Genomic DNA, 16,610 nt, shown 5'->3' with positions numbered 1-16,610 from the left:
GTGCTTTCACAAAAATGCTCAAAATGCAAACCTAGTTCAGTAGTTTGGCTATGTTGAATGCTTGAAAGAAATGATGTGCTTAGTCATATACATGTCATGATCTATGGTAATCTCATCTCTAATGGTTATTTTAGGTTGTGTTTATTGGTCCATATGAACACCATTCTAATATTTTGCCTTGGAGAGAACTGGGTGCTGAGGTATGTACTGCAAATATTTTTACTTCACTTCATTTCAACGGTTCAAAAAGCTTTTTGCACCAGACTGTACCCTGGGTTGAATACCAAAATACCCAGTGTGAGAGGTCAAAATACGCCACTTCATTCACCAAACAATGCAACTTGGGTGCTTGCATTTGAGCAGGATTCGTTAATGCTGGTGTAGTGCATTAAATTGTTACAATGCCATTATGATAAGAGAGTAGTAACACAGTTTATGTACATGTCGGTAGTTCCAACCAAGAAACAGTTTCAAAAGTTTCTGTGGTAATGCTCTATATGTATCCTCAAAACGTGCAATTTAAAGAAAAGTCAAGAAAGTCAACAATGGCGTTCAAAAACTGATGCCTGGTACAAAAAAAAATCACTAGATTTTATCGCAGTGTGGTCAGCAGTGATATTGGTAATCAGAAATATGGTTTGCTGCTAAAACATGTGAAACAACTCTAGCTAGTCATTTTTGGATAACAAAGATATGAAAAATCTTAGCTATGGATTTACTGAATATACTATTTCTGTTATAGGTTATACGCATAAGTGAAACATCTAATGGAATAGTTGATATGAAATGCCTTGAGGAGAATTTAAAGGTATGTGACTTTATGATAGTCTGATATGCTACCTGTGCATTGTGTGTACCAGTATGCTACTGCTAATTTATTCAAATGCAGCACTTTCTTATTGGCTGATGCTCAACTACCTCATTAATATTAATTTACAATTATTCTGATGTCACATTACTGTTGCTTGATTAGTCAACTGGTATCACTTTCTAACTGCCATTTTTTAATTTTTAGAATTCTACATTTATAAATTGCTATGAAAACTAACTTATTTAATATGTAAAATGTATTTGCTTTGTTGATAACTTAAGTAATTAATTTTATGGTTTTGCTAAATTGATAATATCTAGCTTCTTTCTCTTGCAAGTTTTTCAATTATGTATATTTCATTATTTAACCTTTTCAACACTAAACTTCTTGCCAAAATTTCTCTGTTGTTTTTTCTTATATTTTTCAATATTTCTAGGAACAAACCCTAATTTTAGAACCAACAGACTAAATTTAAGTCAATATTCGTTTTTTACTCAAAAAAATTTGCTATTTTTGTCCTAATCATCTGAAGGACAGTTCATACTATAAACAGGACCATTTTGTGAATTTGTGATGAAAAGATGGAACTGGTGGTGAGAAGATTAACTTTTTCATATCGATGGATTATAAAAATCATGTATCGCTCATTTTAAATTTTAGAAAAAAATTAACACTAAAATATTTTTTTAAATATTCTCCTCACAGAAATGGAATGATTCAAGCAGACAGTTGATTGGTTGCTTTGCTGCTGCTTCCAACATAACAGGCATCTTATCAGACACCATTGCAATAACCATATGTCTACACAAGTATGGAGCGTTAGCATTCTGGGATTATGCAACAGCAGGTATGACAAGATTTTATATTGATAAGTATCAATTTTTTCTGACAAATGACTGTCAAACATTTGGACGAACTCAGGAAACTGCGATAAGTGGGTTGAGCTCAATCCATAAACGTCTGTCTAGCTGACAACAAAAAAATTCCACTATTTCTGCCATTTTGGAATTTGATCTTGGGGATTCATGCATTGATGGACTTTGTTCAAATTTCATACACACCTTAGAAATGTTAGGATACATATGAAAATGCATGTGTTTCATGATTCATACACTTTCCTGAAGGTACAACATTCGGTTTTCAAACTTTGAAGTTTGAAATTATTATCTACCAAAGACTGTTGATTTTTGCCAATTGAGAAAACAACACTGGTGCATACAAGGTATTTTGCCACAGATAGGAGAACTCACGGCAAATTAAGTCACTTTCTCTACATCAACCAGGCCTGGTTGACAAGCATCTGTTGATTTTAAAGTGCCATAGTCATCAGAGTTATGCATATACACAGTCTGTTCTGTCTCTTCTTTTCTTTGATTGTTTTGTATATTTATGTTACACACTACTTGCAGTTAAAAACATAAACATTTCTAATGATTGTAACTATGGCTATTTATCAACACAAAAAACTAATAACTATTGGTGTGTAAAACCCAGATATGTAATTTTGAAAAAAATCGTAATTTAGTAGCTTGCCTGTAAATGCGAAAATGGCTTTTAGCAAATCCTTTTAATTGGCTACTATCTATGTGTCAGCACTAAAGTCAGAAGAGACAACAGTGACATTCAATGGTCGGAACTGTTGCCTGGCACGAAAACATTTAAAAAAAAAAAAACTTTAAAAAAAAAAAAAATGGCTACTATCATTATGTAAACATTTGTTTGTGAACCTCAACTATACACATGTGTCTGCAGTTACAACAACTATGATCACATTAACCAAAGTTTTAAGTTATCTTCCCTATATGATCCATTGGTCAGCGCCATTGCATTGATGTTCAATTCTGGATATATATTTAGGATAAATCAGTGTTCCTGTATCCAAAACTAGCATCAATTTCAAGTTTAAACGAATAGATTTTATCATCCATTACATCTTTGCTTAAATGATAGAAAACGTGTGACTTGACACGCTTGATTCCCATGGAAACGCATCAGAGCATTTTACCAGATTAGAAACCTCTGTTCTTAAATAATTAATAATTGTGACTTTATATTTGAATTAATTTTATCAGGTCCATACGTCAACATTGATATGAATCCTGTCGCAATAAGGTAATGATAATATAACTACTATACACTGTTTTAGCGCCCTCTAGTGACAAAATGATTATGTGATGCGAAAACGACATGGATGGTTTTAAGTAATATAATTAATGTAATTCAAAACATGTTTGAATGTGTTATTTTGAATATAAGTACTAAGTTTTTTAAAATTATTAATTTTTTTATGACAGATCACGAAATAATATCAATGCTGTGAATAGCCTTCTTTTTACTCACTTTTGTTACAGACATGCTTCAGCGCTAGAGGGCGCTGTTTACAGGAAAGGTGTATTCAAAAGTTGTTTTGTTGGAAACGCTCCAATGAACTTACTACTAAATAAAGATTACTGAAAAATGTACCAAGAATGTATAATAAATACGTAGCAAATCACTGCATGGGGAAAGTAAAAGGCACAAAATGAGATTGAAATGAAAAGAACAAGTTGTGATCATCATATTTTTCAATGGCTATATATACTGTAACAGTGATTGTGTTACAGGTCTCCTGTGGAATTTTGAATTATGGAAAATAATGGTTGCCATAACGAAATTAGGATTAATCAATACAGTTTCTAGCCTGGTTATCTTCATATTTTGCGATCCTCTCTATACTGGTCAGAAATTGCTGCCGTGATATTGCTGATTAACCATATAAATCTATTCAAACGCCACAAAGGAAAGGACCATAGCACTTTTGTCTTTGTAGCAACTGTCAGTTGATAGGGGGGTATCGGGGGCGGGGGTATAACTGTCATCCATTTGTTTGGAAAATCAACATATTCAGATTGGCAGCACCCTATATTCACCCACTGTCACTTTGAAAAAGATGCAGATCACCATGGTGAGGGCTGAAAATTCTACGACATAATATGAAAGTATTTTTTTTTTAAATATTGATTCCAGAGTAAAGTGATTTGTCATTGGTGCTGTAAAACTTCAGCAGTCAAACTTGACAGAAAATCCATGCAGCAGAAATTCAGTACTGCTACTCAATTTAACGATTGTCAATAAATTTGCTTTAATTGTATTTATACTATTTTTATATATTATTTATTATATGTTATGATTTTCAGCTGTGACCAGTCCCTTGTTTATAAGGATGCAATATTTCTCTCTCCGCATAAGTTTGTTGGTGGTGTTCAAACGCCAGGTATTCTTATTGCAAAGAAGAATTTATTTAAGAATTCTGTGCCATCAGGTGGGGGTGGAGGTGCTGTGTTTTTTGTAAGTACAGCTTATGAAACATTTATCTAGGTACTGTCAAGCCAACCATATAATCAGTGTTTTTTTCAAAATTTTGATGGGGAAAAACACATTTAGTATTATTATTTTTATCTTTAAAGAAGTAAAAAGTAATATAAAAAAGAAAAATTAAGCAATTTCATTGTGAAGCACATTTAGAATAAAACATGATTCCAGTATGTTCAGGATGAAAACATGATTCCAGTATGTTAAGGATGAAATCATGATTTCAGTATATTAAGGATGAAAACATGATTCCAGTATGTTTAGAATGAAATCATGATTTCAGTATATTAAGGATGAAAGCGTGATTCCAGTATGTTTAGAATGAAAACATGATTCCAGTATGTTTAGAATGAAAACATGATTCCAGTACGTTAAGAATGAAAACATGATTCCAGTATGTTTAGATTGAAAACATGATTCCAGTATGTTCAGGATGAAAACATGATTCCAGTATGTTTACAATGAAATCATGATTTCAGTATATTAAGGATGAAAGCGTGATTCCAGTATGTTTAGAATGAAAACATGATTCCAGTATGTTTAGAATGAAAACATGATTCCAGTACGTTAAGAATGAAAACATGATTCCAGTATGTTTAGATTGAAAACATGATTCCAGTATGTTCAGGATGAAAACATGATTCCAGTATGTTTACAATGAAATCATGATTTCAGTATATTAAGGATGAAAGCGTGATTCCAGTATGATTAGAATGAAAACAGTATCTTTGCTTATATCTTGTATTTGTTTGTGTTTTCTTTATGTATTGTTTATTTTTTCCCACTTCTGTTAATGGATTTGCCCGTTGGACTGTGTATTGAATAAATGAATAAATAAGTTTGTCCAAGATGAAAACATGATTCCAGTATGTTTAGAAAGGAAACATGATTCCAGTATGTTCAGGATGAAAACATGTTTCCAGTATGTTCAGGATGAAAACATGATTCCAGTATGTTAAGAATGAAAGCATGATTCCTGTATGTTTAGAATGAAAACATGATTCCAGCATGTTTGGAATGAAAACATGATTCCAGTATGTTTAAACATGATTCCAGTATGTTTAGAATGAAAACATGATTCCAGTAAGTTTAGAATAAAAACAGGACTCCAGTATGTTTAGAATAAAAACACGATTCCAGTATGTTCAGGATGAAAACACGATTCCAGTATGTTAAGAATGAAACATGATTCTAATATGTTCAGGATGAAAACATGATTCCAGTATGTTTACAATGAAATCATGATTCCAGTATGTTTAGAATGAAAACATGATTCCAGTATGTTTAGAATGAAAACATGATTCCAGTATGTTTAGAATGAAAACATGATTCCAGTACGTTAAGAATGAAAACATGATTCCAGTATGTTTAGAATGAAAACATGATTCCAGTATGTTTAGAATGAAAACATGATTCCAGTATGTTTAGAATAAAAACATGATTCCAGTATGTTTAGAATGAAAACATGATTCCAGCATGTTTAGAATGAAAACATGATTCCAGTATGTTCAGAATGAAAACATGATTCCAGTATGTTACGGATTAAAGTGTGATTCCAATATGTTTAGAATGAAAACATGATTTCAGTATGTTTAGAATGAAAACATGATTCCAGTATGTTAAGAATGAAAACATGATTCCAGTATGTCTGGAATGAAAACATGATTCCAGTATGTTTAGGATGAGAACATGATTCCAGTATGTTTTGAATGAGATCATGATTCCAGTATGTTTAGAATGAAAACATGATTCCAGTATGTTCAGAATGAAAACATGATTCCAGTATGTTCAGAATGAGTTCATAATTCCAGTATGTTTAGAATGAAAACATGATTCCAGTATGTTTAGAAAGGAAACATGATTCCAGTATGTTCAGGATGAAAACATGTTTCCAGTATGTTCAGGATGAAAACATGATTCCAGTATGTTAAGAATGAAAGCATGATTCCTGTATGTTTAGAATGAAAACATGATTCCAGCATGTTTAGAATGAAAACATGATTCCAGTATGTTTAAACATGATTCCAGTATGTTTAGAATGAAAACATGATTCCAGTAAGTTTAGAATAAAAACAGGACTCCAGTATGTTTAGAATAAAAACACGATTCCAGTATGTTCAGGATGAAAACACGATTCCAGTATGTTAAGAATGAAACATGATTCTAATATGTTCAGGATGAAAACATGATTCCAGTATGTTTAGAATGAAAACATATGATTCCAGTATGTTCAGAATGAAAACATGATTCCAGTATGTTCAGAATGAGTTCATAATTCCAGTATGTTTAGAATGAAAACATGATTCCAGTATGTTTAGAATGAAAACACAATTCCAGTATGTTTTGAATGAAAACATGATTCCAGTATGTTTAGAGTGAAAACATAATTTCAGTATGTTTAGAATGAGATAATGATTCCAGTATGTTTAGGGTGAAAACATAATTACAGTATGTTTAGAATGAGATAATGATTCAAGTATGTTAAGACTGAAAACATGATTCCAGTATGTTCAGAATGAAAACAATTTTCCAGTATGTTTAGAATAAAAACATAATTCCAGTATGTTTTGAATGAAAACATGATTCCAGTATGTTTAGAGTGAAAACATAATTCCAATATGTTTAGAATGAAAACATAATTTCAGTATGTTTAGAATGAGATCATGATTCCTGTATGTTAAGGCTGAAAACATGATTCCAGTATGTTCAGAATAAAAGCATGATTCCAGTATGTTTAGAAAGGAAACATGATTCCAGTATGTTCAGGATGAAAACATGTTTCCAGTATGTTCAGGATGAAAACATGATTCCAGTATGTTAAGAATGAAAGCATGATTCCTGTATGTTTAGAATGAAAACATGATTCCAGCATGTTTAGAATGAAAACATGATTCCAGTATGTTTAAACATGATTCCAGTATGTTTAGAATGAAAACATGATTCCAGTAAGTTTAGAATAAAAACAGGACTCCTCCAGTATGTTTAGAATAAAAACACGATTCCAGTATGTTCAGGATGAAAACACGATTCCAGTATGTTAAGAATGAAACATGATTCTAATATGTTCAGGATGAAAACATGATTCCAGTATGTTTACAATGAAATCATGATTCCAGTATGTTTAGAATGAAAACATGATTCCAGTATGTTTAGAATGAAAACATGATTCCAGTATGTTTAGAATGAAAACATGATTCCAGTACGTTAAGAATGAAAACATGATTCCAGTATGTTTAGAATGAAAACATGATTCCAGTATGTTTAGAATGAAAACATGATTCCAGTATGTTTAGAATGAAAACATGATTCCAGTATGTTTAGAATGAAAACATGATTCCAGCATGTTTAGAATGAAAACATGATTCCAGTATGTTCAGAATGAAAACATGATTCCAGTATGTTACGGATTAAAGTGTGATTCCAATATGCTTAGAATGAAAACATGATTTCAGTATGTTTAGAATGAAAACATGATTCCAGTATGTTAAGAATGAAAACATGATTCCAGTATGTCTGGAATGAAAACATGATTCCAGTATGTTTAGGATGAGAACATGATTCCAGTATGTTTTGAATGAGATCATGATTCCAGTATGTTTAGAATGAAAACATATGATTCCAGTATGTTCAGAATGAAAACATGATTCCAGTATGTTCAGAATGAGTTCATAATTCCAGTATGTTTAGAATGAAAACATGATTCCAGTATGTTTAGAATGAAAACACAATTCCAGTATGTTTTGAATGAAAACATGATTCCAGTATGTTTAGAGTGAAAACATAATTTCAGTATGTTTAGAATGAGATAATGATTCCAGTATGTTTAGGGTGAAAACATAATTACAGTATGTTTAGAATGAGATAATGATTCAAGTATGTTAAGACTGAAAACATGATTCCAGTATGTTCAGAATGAAAACAATTTTCCAGTATGTTTAGAATAAAAACATAATTCCAGTATGTTTTGAATGAAAACATGATTCCAGTATGTTTAGAGTGAAAACATAATTCCAATATGTTTAGAATGAAAACATAATTTCAGTATGTTTAGAATGAGATCATGATTCCTGTATGTTAAGGCTGAAAACATGATTCCAGTATGTTCAGAATAAAAGCATGATTCCAGTATGTTAAGAATTAAACTTGATTCTAGTATGTTAAGGATGAAAACATGATTCCAGTATGATTAGAATGAAATCATGATTTCAGTATTTTAAGGATGAAAGCGTGATTCCAGTATGATTAGAATGAAAACATGATTCCAGTATGTTCAGGATGAAAACATGATTCCAGTATGTTTAGAAAGAAAACATGATTCCAGTATGTTCAGGATGAAAACATGATTCCAGTATGTTCAGGATGAAAACATGATTCCAGTATGTTCAGAATGAAAACATGATTCCAGTATGTTTTCAATGAAATCATGATTCCAGTATGTTAAGGATGAAAGCGTGATTCCAGTATGTTTAGAATGAAAACATGATTCCAGTATGTTTAGAATGAAAACATAATTCCAGTATGTTTTGAATGAAAACATGATTCCAGTATGTTTAGAATGAAAACATAATTCCAGTATGTTTTGAATGAAAACATGATTCCAGTATGTTTAGGGTGAAAACATAATTTCAGTATGTTTAGAATGAGATAATGATTCCAGTATGTTAAGGTTGAAAACATGATTTCAGTATGTTCAGAATGAAAACATGATTCCAGTATGTTTAGAATAAAAACATAATTCCAGTATGTTTTGAATGAAAACATGATTCCAGTATGTTTAGAGTGAAAACATAATTCCAACATGTTTAGAATGAAAACATAATTTCAGTATGTTTAGAATGAGATAATGATTCCTGTATGTTAAGGCTGAAAACATGATTCCAGTATGTTTAGAATAAAAACATGATTCCAGTATGTTAAGAATAAAATCATGATTTCAGTATTTTAATGATGAAAGCGTGATTCCAGTATGATTAGAATGAAAACATGATTCCAGTATGTTTAGAAAGAAAACATGATTCCAGTATGTTCAGGATGAAAACATGATTCCAGTATGTTCAGGATGAAAACATGATTCCAGTATGTTTACAATGAAATCATGATTCCAGTATGTTAAGGATGAAAGCATGATTCCATTATGTTTAGAATGAAAACATGATTCCAGTATGTTTTGAATGAGATCATGATTCCAGTGTGTTTAGAATGAAAACATGATCCCAGTATGTTTAAAATGAAAACACGATTCAAGTATGATTAGAATGAAAACATGATTCCAGTATGTTTAGAATAAAAACATAATTCCAGTATGTTTTGAATGAAAACATGATTCCAGTATGTTTAGAGTGAAAACATAATTCCAACATGTTTAGAATGAAAACATAATTTCAGTATGTTTAGAATGAGATAATGATTCCTGTATGTTAAGGCTGAAAACATGATTCCAGTATGTTTAGAATAAAAACATGATTCCAGTATGTTAAGAATAAAATCATGATTTCAGTATTTTAATGATGAAAGCGTGATTCCAGTATGATTAGAATGAAAACATGATTCCAGTATGTTTAGAAAGAAAACATGATTCCAGTATGTTCAGGATGAAAACATGATTCCAGTATGTTCAGGATGAAAACATGATTCCAGTATGTTTACAATGAAATCATGATTCCAGTATGTTAAGGATGAAAGCATGATTCCATTATGTTTAGAATGAAAACATGATTCCAGTATGTTTAGATTGAAAACATGATTCCAGTATGTTTTGAATGAGATCATGATTCCAGTGTGTTTAGAATGAAAACATGATCCCAGTATGTTTAAAATGAAAACACGATTCAAGTATGATTAGAATGAAAACATGATTCCAGTATGTTTAAAATGGAATCATGATTCCAGTATGTTTAGAATGAAAACATGATTCATGTATGATTAGAATTAAACATGATTCCAGTATGTTCAGGATGAAAACATGATTCCAGGGATGTTAAAAGTTAAAACAATATAGTTCAATGATGATTATTTGAATGTGTTGTCGTTCATAATCAGTTAGTCATTTTTGTTGAAGCAGGTTTTTTTTTTGGGGGGGGGGGCTAAGTTGACAAACATAATTAAAGGGTCAACATTACTAGATTGCCCTTGTTTTTTTTTCTTCACCAGGTAACCAGGGAAACACATCGTTATCTTCAACAAGTTGAAATGAGGGAAGAAGGAGGAACTCCTGATATAGTTGGATCCATCAGAGCAGGTCTAGTGTTTCAACTCAAAGAGGTACATGTATGCCACACAAAGTCATGTTTGAATGTGTTTACCCCAGGAAGCAAACACTGCATGTTGTGTTTTTAATTTATTATAATTCATACCCAGCTTATTTACAGGCTGTTGGAGCTGACGTTATAATGAAAAGAGAGAGTATACTGTGTAGGTATGTATCATGTCAATCTTCATAAACATAAATACTATTGGGGGAATACTCACTGGGTTTAAAAGAGTTTGTCAAAATCATAACATATAAATAATCTTACAAATAAAAGAACTGATGAATCGTAGAATGTAGTACAACAGATCAAATGAGGACGATGTTTACAAACAATAAGACTTTTACATCCAAAGTAGTTTACCAGCTGAACAGTTAAAGCCCTGGAAAATAACTTTCAATGTCACAACAGTTATTAATACATACATACTGTCGCTATTTTAAATTTTTATTTACTCATTTGTTTGTTCAAATGAAACCATCAGTGTTAATATAAAAATCACTGGTCGCAGTGCAGCACATACATTAAAATGTCATGTAAATTAACAAATATTTCATGCGAGTTTTATCCATCACGTGGGACCCATAGTTGATACATTGTGTTGTTGTCATTCACAATATAAATGTTCGATTTGATTGGTTGCGACTTCCATCCCTACCATTCTTATTGAACTTGGCTTGTTAAAAGGGACTTTTGAAAATGTGTTTGTTTGTAGGAAAGCACTTGACTCTTGGAAAACCGCCTCCAACTTGATTATTCTTGGTAATGTTGATGTGCCTCGATTACCTGTCTTCTCTTTTCTAATCCGCCACCCTACAACAGGGCAATATTTACATCATAATTTCATCTGTGCCATACTTAATGATGTCTTCGGAGTCCAGGCAAGAGGTGGATGTGCATGTGCTGGTCCTTATGCACAGGTATTGCAACATTTATATATCTAATAAGTCAATGCATGCTTGTGTTTTACATGTATCGCTATGGTGTGAATTGTCATTGAGTGGGACTCTCCATGTATGTAATACACAGTTAAAAGTAATATGCTAGTTGCATTGTGTTTTATTAGAATTTGTTTTTTACTTTATTAAGGTGATGATTTAATTGTGAAATTAAAACTCAATGTGCAATTTATGTATTTATAGTATCAGGCGTTAAAAAGTGTGAGATCGCAGACAAATAAATTTTGTTACCAAGCTACTAACTTTAAAATTATGATAGACCCTTGAAAATTTCATTGGATCATCAGATTTACCATGAATGTTGTGTTAATATGTTCTTTTGAAATTTACCAAATTGCCGTAAAAGATAATTGTGCAAGTTAACAAACATTGCTTCCTCTTTAAGTAAAGCAATCACATTTAAGCATTCCAAATGATGTCGGGATACGTAAAGTCATTCTTGTATGGTACAGCAAGACTTTCACTTCTTTGCATATGTCACAAAATGTTTGGGGAAATAAAAAAAAAAAATGTGAGGCCTGATAAAGAGCCGTGTGATCAAGGAATTTTACTTGCCACCATCATCTGGACAATGATGTGTATAATAAGAGCACTCATGCCAAGTACAATCACTATACATTTACTTGATGTCCAGTGAAAGTGCAAGTAAATTTTATTTTTCACTAATTCACTGTCTGTAAATTATACCATGATTACATACATTTCTAGGGATACACTTCTGAATAAATATTGTAATTGAAAGTGTGATATATCTTTGCTCAAGGTTTGAGGGTGCCATATATGAAAATTGTATCATAACTCAAAACATTCTTAAAATACTTTTATTTTTGCCTAGGACTTACTTGGGATTGATGAGGATTTATCATTGAAAATTGAAGCTCTGTTATTAGAGAACAGGTAACTACAGTGATCTAAAATATATTTTGTCTTATATTTGTGTTTTTTTATTGCAGTATTTTGCTGTGAAATATTAACTCAGAAAAACAATACAGAATTCAGGACTGAGTGATATGGAATGGAAATATTGAATTACTTGGGGGGGGGGTCCTTTGATTACCTACTAGACATTGCCAGGTTGAGCAAAATCAGACATGTGGTAGAGTGGGTGTTTTGCCCAATTGTTTGTATGTAGAAATATATACATGTACATGTATATTGTCTGTGACAGGTGTGGTTGGAGTAAATAAATTTATAATGGTTCAACAAACACACTAGAACTAGGATACTGTATGCCATACTGAATTGAGTATATTTCAATCACAAATTCAGTGCTACACAATGTAGTACAGTTCCAATACTTTAATAAGAACTGAGTAACTAAATTAATAATGTTGATCTAAATATGAAGTCAGGTAATTGTCTATCTTCTAACGTATGCAACATGATGGCTACTAAAAAAATTGCAGCCTATTCCTACATGGAATTGTAATCATATTCATTTAAGGTTAGACATGGCTAGACTTTTGATACAGGAATTTCTTGAAATGTTACCAAGTTACTCTCTGTGACTGCATGCATGGCTTTTTTGAAAGTCTGAAGAACAAAAAATAGAAGAACAGTAGCTTTCAAATTATTAAATTTTTAATGCAATGAAAACAATAACCAAAATAATCTTTTCATCTTCAAATTTGGGAATCTTATTAATCGCTGTGAAAGGTCAACCAAGTTTAATTTTGGTGTTCCTAGCAATTTTCATGATGGAGTAAAATTTGATTAAAATAAACCTTTTTAGAAAAATGAAGACATTTATACTGGTTAGAATTCAAACCAGATGTTAGTAATATTCTCTCCAAAATTTGTCAATTAGATACGTGTTTTAAACTGATATATTCTGATGAGTGTAAATCCAAAAAATTCAGTGTTTACCACTTTCTCAAATCTGACTAGTATTTTATTTTGCTTTAATATATTATTCCACTATTATTTGGGTACTTTTTTACAATTTGATAAAATATGATGATGACCTATTATTTTTAGGAACTTTTATACCATTCATGTTGTATTATCCTATTATCCTATACATTGAGATTAATACAGTACATGTAGTATTATTTGAGAAACATGATTATTAATTCACTTTTCTTAAAATGTAAATATGATTTGTTTAGCAAGTACTGTAAAATGACTAATTTTCACTGGGTTTACTATTTCAGGCTTATTTAGTGAGTGGGTTTTAAATTCACGGTTTTAACTTTTAGATAATGTGTTCTATGCTAAATTTTACATATTCACTGGGTTTTAATTTAGCGCATTTTTTAGTCAGCGAATTAAGCAAAATTAAAACCCAGTGAATAATAATTAGCCCGTTTACAGTACTTTTCACACAAAGTGCTTAAATAATTATTGCATTATTTGAAGACTTTTACACACACTCTTGACATGAAAATAAAGATATTGTATCCTTAGTTTGTTATCCATGCACAATAGTTTTACTTAATCTTGGTTTTCAACGGACAAGGTTGTAAAAGTTACATTATTTTTACTAATTAACCGTCAGTTGTAGTTACATGTAAAAGTTCATGTGGTGGAAATATTTTTATTTTGCAGCCGTCTGGATCGTATTCACTTACGAAGATATCATGAATATTCAGAGAGAGAAATCCTGAGGTAAATGACATTTATGAAATAATATTAATTGCGAATTTGAAATCCCTTCATTCCAGTTCCCAAAATATCATAATACTAGAAGAAACTGCTCTGACATGTATAGACGTCTTTTAAGGCAATATTTATCTGATAAGTGGCAGACAGATATAAAACTGATGAAATTTTTTACTGTGGAGTTTAGAATTAATAATTCACAAAAATAAAAAACATAATATTGAGCTGACACAGTTAGTGGTTAAAAAATGTGTAGTAAATTATATTTGAAACAGTCAATGACTGCAACGCACTGTGTGAAATTGCAGTTCCATGTTTGTATCAAAGCAATCGGGCTGAAAGGTTTTAAGTGAAAAATCAAGAGATTCTATTTTATTTATTCATTGATTAATAAATAAATTGGATAAATTGAGATATAGACAGTTAGGGACTTGTTGCATCAAATTGAATTCTTAAACTGTAAAATACTTTATTTTTGCTGAAGGGATGATTCAGTAAAAATAAAATCCAGCAAATACTGTAGAATACTTTATTTTCGCTGGAATTAATTTTCGCTGAAAAGGCTTTTCGGGCATTTTGTATGGAATTTATTTTCACTGATTTTTGATGAGTTTAATGTAAAATATAGTAAAAAAAGTATATTCGCTGAATTTTATTTTCACGGAATCATCCCTTCAGCGAAAATAGCGAAAATAAATTCCAAGCGAAAATAAAGTATTCTACAGTATACCTTTTTGTCTGAAAATAAAATCCATTTAATTAGATCTGATATTCAATTGTATTCATGCACCCTTAGATATTTTAATCCCATTCTGTTCAATTTTCAGGCCTGGGTTTGCCCGTCTGAACTTACCTTACTTCATGTCAGATGAATGTGTAGACTTCATTATCAAAGCTGTTGCCATGGTTGCAGAACATGGCTGGAAGCTTCTACCACAGGTATACATGATAATAATGTTTCATTTTTTTTTGTGTGTGTCATAGTTAGAGAATACAGTTCCCTATCACCTAAAGTTGAACTTTGAACACAATTTGACATCAGTGTTTGACTGTTTTTAAGGCTTTGAGGCTATAGGCAAACTTTTCATGAAACATGTACATTATAACAACTCAAAACATAACATTATTATTAAAGGTAATACACTGTACACTTAGTGTAACAAATTCTTTGGAGGACATATAATTAACTTTTTATTGTGAAGTGTTCACTATAATGAAGCACATAATACATTGGGTTTGTTATAGTGAAGTGTTCACCATAATGAAGCACATAAAACATTGGGTTTGTTATAGTGAAGTGTTCACTATAATGAAGCACACAAAACATTGGGTTTGTTATAGTGAAGTGTTCACTATAATGAAGCACATAATACATTGGGTTTGTTATAGTGAAGTGTTCACCATAATGAAGCACATAAAACATTGGGTTTGTTATAGTGAAGTGTTCTCACTATAATGAAGCATATAATACATTGAGTTTGTTATAGTGAAGTGTTCACTATAATGAAGCACATAAAACATTGGGTTTGTTATAGTGAAGTGTTCACTATAATGAAGCACATAATACATTGGGTTTGTTATAGTGAAGTGTTCACCATAATGAAGCACATAAAACATTGGGTTTGTTATAGTGACGTGTTCACTATAATGAAGCACACAAAACATTGGGTTTGTTATAGTGAAGTGTTCACTATAATGAAGCACATAATACATTGGGTTTGTTATAGTGACGTGTTCACTATAATGAAGCACATAAAACATTGGGTTTGTTATAGTGAAGTGTTCACTATAATGAAGCACATAATACATTGGGTTTGTTATAGTGAAGTGTTCACCATAATGAAGCACATAAAACATTGGGTTTGTTATAGTGACGTGTTCACTATAATGAAGCACACAAAACATTGGGTTTGTTATAGTGAAGTGTTCACCATAATGAAGCACATAAAACATTGGGTTTGTTATAGTGACGTGTTCACTATAATGAAGCACATAAAACATTGGGTTTGTTATAGTGAAGTGTTCACTATAATGAAGCACATAATACATTGGGTTTGTTATAGTGACGTGTTCACTATAATGAAGCACATAATACATTGAGTTTGTTATAGTGAAGTGTTCACCATAATGAAGCACATAAAACATTGAGTTTGTTATAGTGAAGTGTTCACCATAATGAAGCACATAATACATTGAGTTTGTTATAGTGAAGTGTTCACTATAATGAAGCACATAATACATTGGGTTTGTTATAGTGAAGTGTTCACTATAATGAAGCACATAATACATTGGGTTTGTTATAGTGAAGTGTTCACTATAATGAAGCACATAATACATTGGGTTTGTTATACAAGGGAAAGATTTACATGATAGGAGAATATACAAATTTTAATTATGTGAATATATTCAAATTAGCTCCGGCACAAAATCTCGAATAAATTGAAATACCGGCCTAGTCCTAGCAGTAAATCCTGTACAAATTACAATATTGGCTCAGCCCCGGCACTAAATCCTCCACAAATTTCAATATTGACCCAGCTCCGGCACTAAATTTCACACAAATTGAAATATTGACGGAGACACAGCACTGCATCCCACAGAAATTGCAATATTGGCCCAGCCCCATCACTAAATCTTGTA

At 31.3% G+C, this 16,610-nt stretch overlaps 1 protein-coding gene across 1 annotated transcript in view; it reads left to right on the top strand.

Annotated features, from left to right (window-relative positions):
* Positions 1–16,610, top strand: part of LOC100377968 (uncharacterized) — a 37,459-nt gene that overhangs the window by 4,109 nt on the left and 16,740 nt on the right. Inside the window, exons 5-15 of the mRNA XM_006814908.3 lie at positions 135–200; positions 743–808; positions 1,517–1,658; positions 2,884–2,923; positions 3,988–4,138; positions 10,313–10,423; positions 10,531–10,577; positions 11,126–11,330; positions 12,205–12,266; positions 13,917–13,976; positions 14,798–14,909. Coding sequence (XP_006814971.1) covers positions 135–200; positions 743–808; positions 1,517–1,658; positions 2,884–2,923; positions 3,988–4,138; positions 10,313–10,423; positions 10,531–10,577; positions 11,126–11,330; positions 12,205–12,266; positions 13,917–13,976; positions 14,798–14,909 — 1,062 coding nt within the window. The remainder of the gene's footprint in view (positions 1–134; positions 201–742; positions 809–1,516; positions 1,659–2,883; positions 2,924–3,987; positions 4,139–10,312; positions 10,424–10,530; positions 10,578–11,125; positions 11,331–12,204; positions 12,267–13,916; positions 13,977–14,797; positions 14,910–16,610) is intronic.

Source organism: Saccoglossus kowalevskii, chromosome 4 (assembly GCF_978046115.1).
Source record: "Saccoglossus kowalevskii chromosome 4, keSacKowa6.1, whole genome shotgun sequence".
NCBI lineage: Eukaryota > Metazoa > Hemichordata > Enteropneusta > Harrimaniidae > Saccoglossus > Saccoglossus kowalevskii.
This window is presented reverse-complemented; position numbering and strand designations above follow the sequence as displayed.